Below are 15,186 nucleotides of genomic sequence, written 5' to 3'. Positions count from 1 at the left end.
TCCAAATCTATGAACCCCATACGAATGTGAAGGAAGAAAATAACGTAAAAACTGGTGTTAGAAAAGGAAAAAATGTAAAAACTGGTGTCAGAAGTGAGATTTGAGGGTGAATGCCTGTGACAAGACTAATGGAAGACCTATTAAGACAGCTCGTGACTGCCTTTGCAGAATTCCAAGAAAAGATGGACAGGAGAAGCTGAAAGCCGAATGTGCTGAGATAAAATCTGGATATAAAGAGATGACAGCCGAGATTAAAGCCGCACTGAAAGAGATGAAAACCGGCTGAGAACAGTTGCGAAAGCAACTCCCACAGATGAAAGTGGAGCTTGCGGAAGAAACTGGAGCCGTAGAAGAAAATGTGGAAATAACAGAAGTGGCATCTGAAGAATCAAAGGATGAAGAAATGAAAGAAGTAGCTAATGAATTGCCTGAGAAAGATCAAGAAATGATGGAGGAAACATCTAACGGGATTAAAGGAAAACAACAAAAACATGAAGAAATAAAAGACGGGAAAGAAGCTTTTGATTAACATGTGCCTGAAGTGGAAGAAAGTGAAAATGCGACTGTTAAATTCGTCAAAAATGGTAGTGAGGTTACGAAGTCGCAGTTAGCAAGTATTGAACCATCTGAAAGTGCATGTGATGCAGAGATGGGAGAAGCTGATGTACAGCTTAAGCAGTGCGCTTCTGTATGGCAAAAAAATTCACCCACTTTGCAAACTATGTGTGTGTCTCATAGTGCAGATTTTGCAGAGAAGGACTTGATTCTAAACCAGGATGCTTCTGTTAGAAAAGAATCAGGTTCCGTTCATGACTCTGATGCAGAATTTGGAGCTGGTTCCCAGGAAACGAAGGAAAATAAGCATGTACCATCTGTTAAATATACCGAGGTGAACTGTATGCATGCTGCGAATGAATTGCAGAGTGTTGAACAAACTGTTTCAGATCTTCCTGTGGATGAAAAGTCTCAAAGGACTGAATCTTCATACTGTGATATGCAAAACATAAATATATCTGAGAACTGCAGTCGAAAAGTATTTGACCCGGGTATAACTTGATGAAAAGATTGATACTGGATTTCATTATGAACTTTAATTTTGTAGAAATTAAAAATTGTTATTTGTTTAATTTGTGTATATAACTTGTACATAATGTATATATTTGTTTCTTTAGTTATGCTATTTGTTTGTATCGAATTTGGCTTCTGACCAAGGATTGTACTACTCAGGACGTGCAGTCCTTGGGAGGGGGTAGTGTTACGAAATGTACAGGCGTGGTGAGATAGCTTCCCCGCAAAGCAGTTTTAGGGTTGCTACATTTGGCGAGAAATCACTCATTTGGCGACATGCCATGGACAGATGGAGAACCTTCTGGAACGAATTCTTACCGGTTTAGCCCAAAATGTTCTCGAACACAAGCCGAAAGCTATATAAACCCTGCTGGTCCACAGTCGGAGAGAGAGTTTGCCTTGTCGAGAGGGCGAGTGTGTGCGCCTCACATAAGAGTGCGAGAGAGTTAGTATTGAGTTGGTGTTTCATTCAGCGAGTCAATCCCTGCAGAGTCGATCACGTTGACAGCCGGGCAGCGAGTGCTGAGAGAGCGTGTTGAGCTCTGGGAACGACTTAACCAAAGAGTCAGGAGTTGTGCTCTGCGTGTCTTCGAGTGTATTGCGAGTTGTAACGTGGAGAGCCTCGAAGGAATGTGAAGTTCCGAGAACGACCAAGCAGAGTTGGGAGCTGTACTCTGGTGCTTTGTAGTGAAGCTGTCTCCACCATGATAGCCTGATAACCTGAAGGCTATGTCGCTGATCCTGCCAGCGTGTTTATGGTACATTTTCAACGACTGTAAAACGTGACTTTGGAGCTGTCCTGATCAGTATTGGCTAAATAAAGTGTGTTTCGATACTTCATCAAATGTAGTCGTTATTCACTCCAAATCTACGAACTTGAAGGAAGAAAATAATGTAACAACTGGTGCCAGAAAAGGAAAAAACGCAACACCATCCTTTGAATTCAAAAATGCAGTAAGTATAACACAACCTCACAAATGTACCCAATCATTATAAGGAGTCAGATGCTCTACTTACTGCCACTCAACACAGTGGTCACCCACCAGTCATCCCACAGTGGTGACAAAAGACTGACAACTGCATTAACAAAATAAACTATCATGAAATCTTCCGAAAGTGCAAGAGACATAACTGCACGCTAGGATCAGGAGATTTTAGCGTTCTGCACTTTTAGCCCTCTATTTACGTGATTGTTTAGATAAAGACTGGAACAACATAAAGGATATTTTCGAGACATACCTCACAACATCAGAAACTGTTACTATTAGTGATTTTGTGTCTTTAAAATACGAGAAATTTAATAATATTGATGTTTATTTTCGTAATAAGTTGAAATTAGGAGCCAGCATGAAACTAACAGAGTCCACAATGGTGGAAGCACTTACGGAAGGACTTCCTGAGTCTCAAAGAATGCTGTTAACAGTGCAAAAAATAGATACACCGAAAGACTGGATTACCCTTGCTAGGAAACTGTTTCCAGTTCAGATGTCGTTGGATGGTCTAGGAAATAATAATTACCAATTTGTTTCTCCAAGGCAAACTGTTCCGAGGTGCTATTATTCCAGGCCAGTGCAATCCACTCCTTATCAAAGTTTTCGTAGTATGAGACCTTTTAATTAGCAACAAGTGCAATACCGACCTCTACAGTATGTGTATCGGCCAATTCGATATCCACAATTACCTGCTATTAATTATAACACAGTTCCTAAAAGAGAAGTTAAAAAATGATATTACTTTACAGTGAATGTCCAAATTGGACAGGAAAAAATTCCCAGTATTATTGATACGGGATCGCAAATTAACGTTTCACCGTTAAACATTTTTAACAAAATCGGTGATAAATTTAGAGAAATTTCAGTGAAATCCCATGATAAAATATTTTCAATATCTAGTCAAGTTCATATAGAGAAAATAATCAAAGTAAAGTGTAAAGTAGGTAAAATAGAAAATAATGTGATATTTTATGTAGTAGATTCAAATTTGAATTATTTATTGCTTTCATCACCATGTGTTTCATTATTTAAATTACAATTGAATTTTCATTATTATGAAGCTTGGAAAACAATCATAAAACAAAAATGTATCAGCTTGGAAAACAGGTAAGTAAAAATGCTAAAGTAGACAAGTTTTTCCAAAATAATTATGTATGTAAAAATGATATCAGTGCTGAACAATCTAGTCAATATTTTGATAATAGTGAAAATTTTGTATGTAAAAATGATCTTAGTAAAATTATTGTATGTAAAAATTGTGGTAATTATTTTGAAAATAGTAAAAACTCTGATAGTAAATTAAAGAAATTGTTGAATGATTATAATCATATATTTGCAAAAAGTAAATATGATGTTGGTTGTATAAGGGTTGAACCTCCCAGAGTTATATTAACTTCTGAATTACCAATAGCCTATAGACCATATAGAGCATCTCCTAAAGATAATAGTGAAATTAAAAAACAAATAGATGAATTGTTAAAAGCTGGAATTATTAAACCCTCTTATAGTCCTTATGCTGCTTCTGTAACTTTAGCTTATAATTGAGATGAGCAGTCCAGAAGCAGATTGTGTATTGATTTCAGGAAGCTTAATCAAATAACTAAAACTGATTCTGAACCTATTCACAGAATTGATGCTGTATTAGATCAATTAACAAATGCAAAAATCTTTTCCACATTGGATTTAGCATCAGGCTATTGGCATATAAAATTAAATGAAAAGGATACTGAAAAATTGACATTCACTACAAATTTTGGACTGTATGAGTTTACTAGATTACCTTTTGGTTGGAAAAATTCCCCAGCTGTTTTCCAATGAGCTCTGAGACAAATTTTAAACAAATATCAGATTCAATTTGCTTTAAATTATTTTGATGATGATATTGTATTCTCTCTAAATTTTGGTGCACATTTAAATCATCTTAAAAAATAATATTTGATATATGTGAGAAAGAGAATATAAAATTAAAACAATCTAAATGTAATTTTGCTAAAGAAAAAATAAATTTTCTAGGATATGAAATTCAAGCAGGTAAATACCAGCCCAGTAACGCAAATATAGAGGTTATTAAGAAATTGCAATCCCCTAAAAATGTCAAAGAATTACAAAGATTTTTAGGAAGTATTAATGTTTATCATAAATTTATTCAAAATTATGCTAAAATTAGAGCCCCATTAACAAATTTACTTAAGAAAGATACTCCTTATAATTAGACTGATAAATGTCAAAAAGCTTTTCAAAAATTAAAAGATGCATTGATTTCTAGACCTATTTTAACTTTGTTTAATCCTAAATATCCCTGTCATGTATTTGTTGATGCATCCAAAGAAGCTGTTGGTGCTGTTTTAAAACAAGAACATCCTAATGGTAGTTTACATCCAATTGCTTTTCATTCTAGAAAATTAAGATCTTATGAACAAAATTATGCCATTACTGAGCTGGAATGTTTATCTATTATTGATGCAATTGATAAATTTTATTATTATTTACATGGCAACCATTTTACTGTACATATTGATCATGCTGCATTAGTTTGGCTTAAAAATATAAAACACCCTACAGGTCATTTATTTAGGTGGTCTTTAAAATTATCTATGTATGATTTTGATATAAAATATAAAAAAGGATCTACTAATGTTGAAGCTGACATACTTTCTAGAAATCCTATGTGTCAACATTTAAAATTGCAAGTTAATTTATTATCATTAGAAGAAAAAAAAAATATCAAAATTTAGATAATGTTTGTAATACTAAGGAAAATGAATGATGTATTAACTATCAAAAAACAGGGATTGTACAAAATTGTGATATCTATGTCTCTATATACGAAATTACTTGAAAAAGCCCATATACAATTTGGTCATATTGGTGTATCATCTATGCTAAATTTGTTATCTCCACAATATTATTGGCCAGGAATTGTTCAAGATGTTAGAAATTATTGTAAACATTGTGAAGTATGTCAGTTTAATAAGAAAAGTAAACAAAAGAAATTTGGTTTAATGCAAAATTTACCATCAGTTAGTGAACCTTTTGAAATATTATCTATTGATACTGTAGGTGGTTTAAATTATTATAATTCTACTAAAAAGTATATTCACATAATTATTGATCATGCAACTAGATAATATCTGGACTTTTGCTTCTAAAAGTGTAACTACAGATACTTATATAAATTGCTTAAAACAAATTTTCCAAATTCAGGTCCCTAAAAAGATTTTAAGTGATAGGAACGCTGCTTTTACATCTTCAAAATTTAAGCACTTTTTAAGGAATTATAATGTAAAACAATTGCTAACTACTGCAAATAGACCACAAACTAATGGTAAAATTGAACGTGTTAATCAAACTATTATAACTAGATTAAAATGTAAACTAAATTCTTATCAAGGTATTATAGCATGGACAAAATTATTACCCCAAGTAACTAAAGAATATAATAATACCCCTCATTCATTACCTTATAATTCCTTAATATAAAATCAAGAATTGTATCCATCAATAGAAGAAGCCAGAAAAATAGCTCAAAAGAGATCTGACGATTATCATAATGTAAATAAAGAAAGATATGATATTCATTTTAAACCTAGTAATTTTAAAATTGGTGATTTACTAATGTATGAAGAATTTCAATACCCTAATACACGTAAATTATCTCCTCCATTCTCAGGACCTTATAAAATTTTAAAACAATATTCTGAAGTTACTTATAAAATTGATAAACCTAATCCTTTAACTAAAAAGAAATCAGAAATTGTTCATTCAACTAGATTAAGACCTTTTAATCAAGCAAGTGAGTTAAGTTAACTGTCAGAAATAGTAGAATTCCTATCTCTGTTCAAAATTAATATTAATTTTTTCAAAATTCTCTATTAAAAGTCTTCCTGATTATGACTTTTAATACCTTTACTTAAACCCTAATTATGACAAGTTATTTTCCTGACGATGACAAATTATTCTCCCGATCTTGACCTTTTATATTTTTCACATAATTTGAATTATTTTGTAGCAAAAATTTTCTTCTTATTATAGGATAATATTTGTTTCTAATTTACAAAATTATAAAAAAGACTTGATTATATAAGTTATCTGTCTTATAATTTTGATTTTATATGATCTTTTATTTTTCTAAAACCACTTTGAGGTAATGTACAGTGTCAAAAACCAGTTACCTTGTATTAGGCAACGGAGGTTTTTCGATATTTCTACCTAGCACCCCCAACCATCAGCAAGTAATCACGCTGATCTGTTTGCGAAGACATGCCATAGTTGCCATGGCGTGGGGGGAGGGAAGATGTAAAATATAAAAAAATACGATGGCTTTGCTCTTTGCGAACCAGCAACCATTAATTAATTTTCTGCAATTCAGGATCTTCCCCTAGACTAGTACCTTCTAGAACATTCTTGCCTATTACATAACCTCCTCATATAAATGCTGCGTCATAAGTTCTCCTACACAGATGCCTTCTCGCCTTCGTTCTGCTACCGCCTCCGCTATGCTCCTCTTTCTTTGTTAGAAAGTTATAACATATTAAAGTGAATCGTATCTAATAATTATTAGGTTATTTGAGTAACTTCATCTGGAAAAAATCATCTGCTCTAAAATAAAATAAAGATATGCTGTTAAAATTGAAAAGTCCCGAGTCGTCATTTTTCTCCGTGGCGCAATCATCCCAACTTCGTCAACTATCTGCCAAAACGTGAAATGGAATAGCCTCACCATTCACCCACGATGTGTTGGAATAACTGAAAACATTACATATACATATATTTGTAAAGAGCCCCTTGTAATTATAATAAACATGTTTTGAGTTCAATAATGCAGTAAGTGTCACGCAATCTTCACAAGCGTACCCAATCATTATAAGAGTCAGATGTGCTACCTACCCCCATTCAACATAGTGGTAACTTACCAGTTATGCCACAAAGCTATTAAAATTACTCATATTCTAATGCAGTTAAAACATTGCAAAACTGTACCTCTGTTATTGCATCTACTACTTGATTCCTTCATACAGCGAATTTTAAATACTTTCCTGACCCTACATTTGCAATAAAAGATGCCTCAAGCCTGGACAAGAAATATTAAAGAAACAAATTTGAAAGGATCTGATTCATTTAATTCCTCTTGGAAAAATGCCAATGCAATTCATAGAATTTTCACATCTAAGAGTTGAACACATACATAACTATGAAAAGAGAAATCTTGCACTGAGACTGACTGTGGTTTTTATAGCAGTAGCAAGTCCTGAGTTGTTGCATGAATGAAATGACCATTAAATGACAGTATGTTTCTATTGGTTACAGAACAAAGCAAGCTCTAAGGTTTATGTAAATTTTTATGTTATGTAGGAACAACAGATGTGGATAATACAACTGTAGAATTTGTTTGTATTAATTATGGTACTTTTCCATTATGCACACCTGTGACACTTTTTTGATGCCAATAAAAGAGAATCCAACAGATGCCAAGACCCAATGATAGCACCGTCTGAGGATTATATGTATATATAAGTGTGTAAACAAGAATAATTAAACACACACACATATAATTACCATAGCACTGCCCAAATGCATGGCGGAGCATAAGGGAAAACTACCTTAATGAGTTTAACATTAATAATTATTTATGTTTAAAACTGAATTTTACTTATATCAAGTCAACCATGTTCTTTACTGTAAAATAATAAAATGATCATGTTGTTTATTGCTTAATTTTAATATAAGTGTGATATAAATATGTATAAATATTTTAAATATGTATGTATGTACATATACATTTCTCAATTCAATTCTGATAACAGGAAAGTACCTAATAAGTAGGGGTGCACAACATTTTTCACTCACAGAAACAACTTGGCTGCCAGGGCCAATAGCATATATGCAAAAAAAAAAAAAAAGGGGGGGGAGTCAATGTAATCAGTTGTTTAATTTGCAATTCACACATGTACCATATCAAATTTAAATTGATTTAGAGATCATTACATATATATTTAAGTATCATTACATATATATTTAAGATCATTACATATATATATTAAGCAAGGAGGGAGAGAGTTTCCCTTTCCCCATGCATGTGCTACTGGGGCCAACACACCCAGTTCAGCTTGGAAAAAAGTTTATGTTTGTGCATCCTAATTTAATGCATAAATATTTTAATAAAAAATGCATACCAGTTAGCCATAATTAAATATATTAGTGTAATGGTTGAGATGAAATTTTATCAACAATTTTTGATATATTTGGTTGAAAGCTAGTTATTGATATTCTTAAGACAGAATGCAAGTGTTGATCTGTCAGCTTATTTCTTAATTTTGACTTATTTAGATTCATAAGAGAAAATTTTTGTTCACACACATACGTATTACCAAACTTGGTAGCACATCTGCTTGCATTATTTTTTAAGTGAAAAAATTTGGCAGGTACAGCTTTAAGTCAAGAATGTTTAAATCACGGAATCTGGATTTGCATGTCAGAAATTTGTAAATCAATAAGTTCCATTTGAAAATTTTCTGAAGCTTTTTCGATTACAACAGAAAATAGATCCCCCAACAGTTAACCTTATGCAACTCAAAATCTGTAAACTGCTTTTCAAATGAAGTGATCTGAATAATTCAGTTGTTTATCAGGAAAATTTTCTTTTAGTTTCTTCAGGTAAGGAAAATTGGCAAAATTTTGATAGCCAAGCTGCTTTGAGAGCAGCTGGAGTTTTAAATTGAAAGCAGATATTGCATTGGCCAGTTGACTGATTAATTGTCTTTTCCCCCATCACATTTTTGTTTAGGTAATTCAGATGGGCTGTCAGATCAACTAAAAATGCTAAGTCACACTTGAAAGATGATTCCTTTAACATCCTAGTTTGCTTACCTTTTTCTTCAAGGGATATTATTATTTCATCAATCAAATCAGCAAACCTTTTCAAAGCCTCTAATATGGCACAACCACCGTACTTAAGAGTAATATACGAGATCACTGTGGTGCATCTGTGTATTCTAGGATTTCTTTACATTGCATGTGGTTTAAACCATGTGAGTGAGTACAATTGATTGTATCGCTCACTACTTTTATTACGTGGTCTAATCCTAGTTCTTTCGGACATAGTTGTTCTTGGTGTACGATAGCTGATACCCAAGCAAATCTTTACCTCGATCAACCAAATGGTTTCTCAATAGACTCACCATGCCATTCTGAATTCCAATTATGTTTGAAGCTCCAATAGTAGTTTGTTAGTGTCAAAATTATGTGCAGAGCACAAATCTAAAAGGGAAAATAAAATATCAGCTCTACTTATTTGTGCCTTCATTGAACTCATTCTAACAAGTTCTTCAGCTACTTTAAAATTTTCAGAAATTCCTCTAACAAACAAAGCCAACTGAACTGTTGAAATAATGTCTGTTGACTCATCAGCTGATAGAGAAAAGTACTTAAATTTGGCAGCAGTAATCTATAATTGCTCATTAACATCATCAGATAAATTTTCAATTCTTTTTTGAATTGTTATTCTGCTAAGACTCACATTTTTAAATTTCTTCATAAGTTCAGGGCATACTTTCATGGACGCCAACAATATACACTCCTTTTCAAAATTGCCATCAGTAAATGGGTTGCCACTTTTAGCAATTAAAACTGCGATTTCCAAACTAACTACAACATAGTCATCTGATTGTGAATATGCCTTTGTAAATACATTCCTTTGTGCATCGAGAAAATGGGGAAGAGATTCGATTTCACAATTTCGATCTTTTACCTCAAGCTTTGAAAATGTCGAGTTTTGTGTCAAAGTGTCGCTTAATATTACATGCCTTGCGAACACTAATTGTAAAATTATATATCAAGCATGAAATTCTATTATCTTGTTCCACATTGGTTCCTCTCTTTCTAAATAATATTAAAAAAAAAAGTGAAATATTCAAAACAATAAAGTTCTTAATGGTCTCAAAAAGAAAAATAAACACACAAGTGATAAAACAATGTAGAATCGAGAAGTCAAAAGTGCAACAATGCAAAGCAAATTAATGCAATGCTTCTGATCCGAGCAAATATTTTTCTCTCTTTTTTTACTAGCGCATGCATGCAAACACACTCATACTACATCATACCACAGACGCTTATTCAATTGGTGCGTTGTACAGGCTAGATGCAGTTTTCACACTCAGGCGGTGAAATTTGCTTTGGTCAGTGCCAAATTTCACTTTCAGAGGAGAGAGTAGAACGAGTGATGAAGGGGAAGGCGGTGAAAATTTTCCTGCTTGCAACCCCTTCTAGAGAAAACTGATATGTCAAATTGCAACAAAATTTTGAAGAGGTCTCAGCAGGCCACAGGTGGTGCATCCCTATAATAAGTGATTCATTATTATAGATGCTCAAAGTTTAGACTGTAAAAGTTTCTTTTGTGAAAGCCTTTATAATCGCTTGGACATGTTTACAGAAAATTAAGGTACTTATCTTCTGTAGCAGCCTTGGAGAGAAAATGAATTTGTGCCTTTCTGCACTGACAAGAAACAGTTACTGATCTGCATGTGTGTGAGAAACAAAGAGTTGCTGAATTTTTTTTTTTTTTTTTTAAATATATAACTACACAATGTCAACATAGCAGTTTTTCATTTTAAAAATCTGCTTATTATTTCCATTCTTCCATAAGTGAAAGAAAAAAAAAAACGCTATGGTTGATTTTCAAAGCATTATTTGCAGCAATTGCTAAACTGCGGCTACCCGAAAGAGTACGTAAAAAATTAATTTTTCAGTATTAATTACTTTGTATTAAGTAAAATAATAAATAGGATTTTGGGGCATGTTTAATAATAAATGGTATTTTCTGGCATGTTTATATATATTATTAAAAATTTGCTTAAATCATTGTATTATATACGATAATTAATATATATATAATAAATTTTGTTAAATAATGTTATTTTAAATAAATTGCTGATAAAATTGTATTAAAGGCTATAATAAATAGAAATTTATATTAAATTCCTTCTCTTATTATTTATTATATAGTCACTGAATGTACTGCCAATTTATTGTTTACTGTGGTCAGTTTTGTTTTCATGGATTTTTAAAACATTTGCCAACAAACTGCACTTTCGTAACCCCAAATCATGCCAACACTGTTTTCTGTCACCAATGCTGCTACCCCCCCAAAAAAAATTATAGTTGTGTCTATCATGAAGAATTCTCACCTGCTATTTCTGTTCTCTGCATACATATTTATAGTCTTATATAAATTGATTTTCATTTACTCTTTACCAAGCTCCTAAATTTAACATATGACTGAACATGTTAGATTTTTAGGTGAAAATTTAACATGAACAACAACTGAGTTTTTTTCTGAGTAGGATGAAATTCCCTTATCCAGAGTATTATACAAATAGTTTTCTCTTTTATCCATATTTCTTATTATTTTGCTTGTTAGTTTCATTCTCAGAATTTATGACAAGTAAATAAATTAACAGCTCTTGATAACTTTAAAGTTATCAACAAATGGGTCAACAGATTAATCTTCTGAAAATAATTTTAATATGTTAATTTTAATGTTAGCCATAAAATATATATGTTCTTATTTCTTCTTACTTTATGATAATAAATAATAATAAGTAAACACTTACATGTCTTGATATGAAGCAAGATAAAGGTCCAATTTCAGTGAAAAGTCCAACCTAAAATTATATTAACCACATCAGAATATGACACTATGCTTCATAGTCAACAATAATTTAAAAAAAAAAAGAGGCAAACAATATTAAAACTATCAAACCTTGTTCACTTGTGTAACTACTGCATCTAGAACTTCACCTTTAAAAGGACGAAAGACTATAGCTTTGTACTTCACTGGATACACAACAAACCCTCTTCCTGGCTGAATAAATCCTGCCCCAATATTGTCAATAGTTGTCACAGCAATGACGAACCCATGCCTTTAAAAATACAAATTTATATAAGACTATGTGGACAAAAATTTAGGTAATAACTTTACATATGACCAAATACATGCAAACAAATATGTAATATGCATAACAGGCTTATGATACAAACTGATATACATATTTCATATATTACAATATATATAGGTATGCATAGCTTTCTGTCAGGGTTGCCACTCAAAAAGGAGAATAAAATTCCCTGACATTTCCAGGTTTCTCAAGTCTCTTTTAAGAAAATTCCAATCTAGCCACATAGTGCACATCGGCTATGCTGCGGGTAAATTAATTACGGTACCACTTTGAAAACACAAAATTTTGCCAATGAGGCTTTCATAAATAAATAAATAAAAACTTGTTTTTGAATTCTCAGACCACTACTATTATAACTATAACAGAAATTCCTCAATATTTTTTAAATTCCCTTTTTGTCTAAGAAAACCTGTTATACAATATTTACATACTAAACCACCATTCTCTTCAGAAATCAATTGTGTCACAAAATTAGTTATAAGTGAAAAAAAAAAAAAAAAAAAAAATTCCCTTTTTAATTACATCAGCAGTAATTGTTAGACCATCTGAAATATCTGCAGTCACTGACACTGAAATACATTTCTAATATTATGTCACCACAAATATATAATTAGCTTAAAAATATAACTTAAAAATTTTACTTGCATAAAAACATATATTTACAATACATTCATTCCCTCTAAGTAATAAACAGAATCAGAAATGAAATTCATTTATTTTTCAGTGCAATGTGTAAACTTTTAAAAACTGGATTTTTTCCATCATTAATTGTGATAAAATTATATCATGGATGGCAGCTTTATCATTTTAGAAAGTATTGCAAATAAAATCCGGAATGGAAGTTAGTATTTACAAAATGGCAACAGGGAAACTGTTATAGCTAGCCTATTAAATAATATACAACTGCCAAAAATCACCTCTGTAATATAACGACAGTTGCTAAATTCCGAGAGATTAAAAAAGCACATTTTTTAAAGAATTCAACAAACCTTTGATGACTTCAACTTTAGAGTATGAGCATTTATAATACAAATTAAATGGAACTTTTGATCAGAATTGAAGGGAAAATAAAAAAGACATTTATAAAGTTTACACCATTAATAGAAAAATAAGAATAAAAAATTGGCACAAAACTAGATTTGTTGTTTTAATTCTACAATTTATGAGTCAATTCAACAAACATCTCTGCTCAATTTTTGCTTTTATAACTCAAAAATTTTAATCTCAGCTTTTCTTTTGTCCAATAGGTTCTTTTTTTTTTTTTTTTTTTAAATCTTCGCTATCACATAGCTTTCTCTCTTTGAGTGTTTGATGCTATGCACTACGAGCAGATCTGGCATACCGTAACATATCATGAGTTATATTAATATTTACCACATCTTCATTTATTTCTATTGGCATCATAATAGTTTTTATTAAAATTTTTCCAGAAAGTTTTCCATCAAAATTTGTTTATTAACTGAGAAACCTTTCCTACTATGGCACTGCCACGTAATAAAATCAGAACTAGTTTTACAGCACTTCAGAACTGAACTCAAAAGCTGAATTATTAATCAAGTCATCATAAAAGTTATCAAGTCGCATTGCAGCATAGTTTACTAAAGAGTCTTTCCTAACACCCTTACTTCTGAATAACAGTTCTTTTGACTGCACTTTAGATTTACTAGCAACTGTGGTATTTATATGTTCACTTTCATACAGTATATGCAATAACCTCTTCATCCTGTTCTCACATTAAAATTCATTAGACATAAATGAGTTTAGGATCTAATGAAGAAATGTATTTGACCAAGCTATGTGTAAATGGGCATCTTTCATCTATTTCTGATGCAAAAAGGTTCTGCACCAGGTTCTGAACTCTTTTTTTTTTTCCCTTGAGATCAGACACTCCATCTTTTAGCTGAACCTGCACCAGCAGCACATCCACATCTATACCTGCAACATTCAAATAAATGGCTTGAACCTAAATATCTGTTTTGATCAATTTTTCAGGAGTTTTTGGCCCCTCACAGTAAATTTCTTTTGGCGAATTTTGAGATGCTGTTTTAGCATAATATGGAAAGTTGTACAGAAAGGGACACATAGGATCAGCTGCCACCAAAAGAAGCTTATCTTTAACAGCTTCTCTCAGTCTTTCAAATGACACAGTCTTTGGTAGCTCGAATGATTGTAAATATTTTTTTACACGATGAAATATATCAATAGCTCACTCAGCAACAGGTATGCTTTCATACCATCTTACTTCACAAAATTTTAAGAGGAACAGCCGTACAATCAGTGATAACAATATAATCTGCTCATTGAGCAGGACTACCTTCCAATACTCTATGCATATCTTTAAATAATGCACTTAAGATTCCAATCAGTGGCTCTATGCCCAGTTCTAAAGGCACTGTGAATGGCACGCAAACTACAGGACCTAGTATCTAATATAATATTATTATCTGCTACATTTTCTTTCAAACCTCTAAACTGCTAAATCTAACAAAAAGGTCCATTTGACATCTCTAACTTCATCGAAGCATATTATGAATTTGGTCAGAAAAGATCAGAAATGAGCATCTTTTTGTAGTATGGAGGTAAACCCAATGACACTAAATATGACATTTTTGTACATCCCAGAGTCGCAGCTTTAGTTTTAATTGCTATCATCAAATATTTTCTGGAAAAGAAAAGCAGCATCATTAAATGCATTGAGAGAAACACGTGAACAAACAAGTTTCACAGTCCGCAGTAATTTTGCAGATAAAACCTTATCCTTAGTTATGAAGGGGTTTAAATTTGATGGTTCAGTAACTGGCAGCAGAGACTGCTGTGCTTCAGAACTGTTTTTATCTGTACAGAAATTTAAAAAAAAAATTTTTTTTAAACTCCCCCCCCCCCCCCGAGTTCATCTTCGTAGAAATGCTTTTCTTAGGCTTGATCCTGTTTAAGTGGCTTGTGACTGCTTTTCTTTCCATGTTACTAAGCATGATATTTTTTTGACAAAATATGCATCGTGTTGTGTTAGGAGATCCTTTAATAAGTTGCAACCATGAACTCCACTAAGGACTGAGATTAGAATCTGCTCAATCTGGATTAAAAAATGTCTTTCTGAAGATAATTTAAAGCTAAAGGAAAGAAAGAAATCTATTTAATAATAGTTAAAAATAAATTAGGTACTATTCGGTTTT

The 15,186-nt window shown here is 32.1% G+C and overlaps 1 protein-coding gene across 2 annotated transcripts in view; it reads right to left on the bottom strand.

The window, feature by feature from the left end:
* Polr2G (DNA-directed RNA polymerase II subunit Rpb7) overlaps positions 1–15,186 on the bottom strand; it is a 42,665-nt gene that overhangs the window by 17,355 nt on the left and 10,124 nt on the right. For both annotated transcript variants that reach the window (XM_085815141.1, XM_085815142.1), the window contains exons 3-4: positions 11,818–11,977; positions 11,669–11,719 (exon numbers count right to left, since the gene is read on the bottom strand). In XM_085815141.1, coding sequence (XP_085671267.1) covers positions 11,669–11,719; positions 11,818–11,977 — 211 coding nt within the window. The remainder of the gene's footprint in view (positions 1–11,668; positions 11,720–11,817; positions 11,978–15,186) is intronic.

The sequence above is a fragment of the Stegodyphus dumicola genome, chromosome 4, assembly GCF_044657685.1.
Source record: "Stegodyphus dumicola isolate Sdum_Otavi_A_Nest chromosome 4, ASM4465768v1".
NCBI classification, from domain to species: domain Eukaryota; kingdom Metazoa; phylum Arthropoda; class Arachnida; order Araneae; family Eresidae; genus Stegodyphus; species Stegodyphus dumicola.
This window is presented reverse-complemented; position numbering and strand designations above follow the sequence as displayed.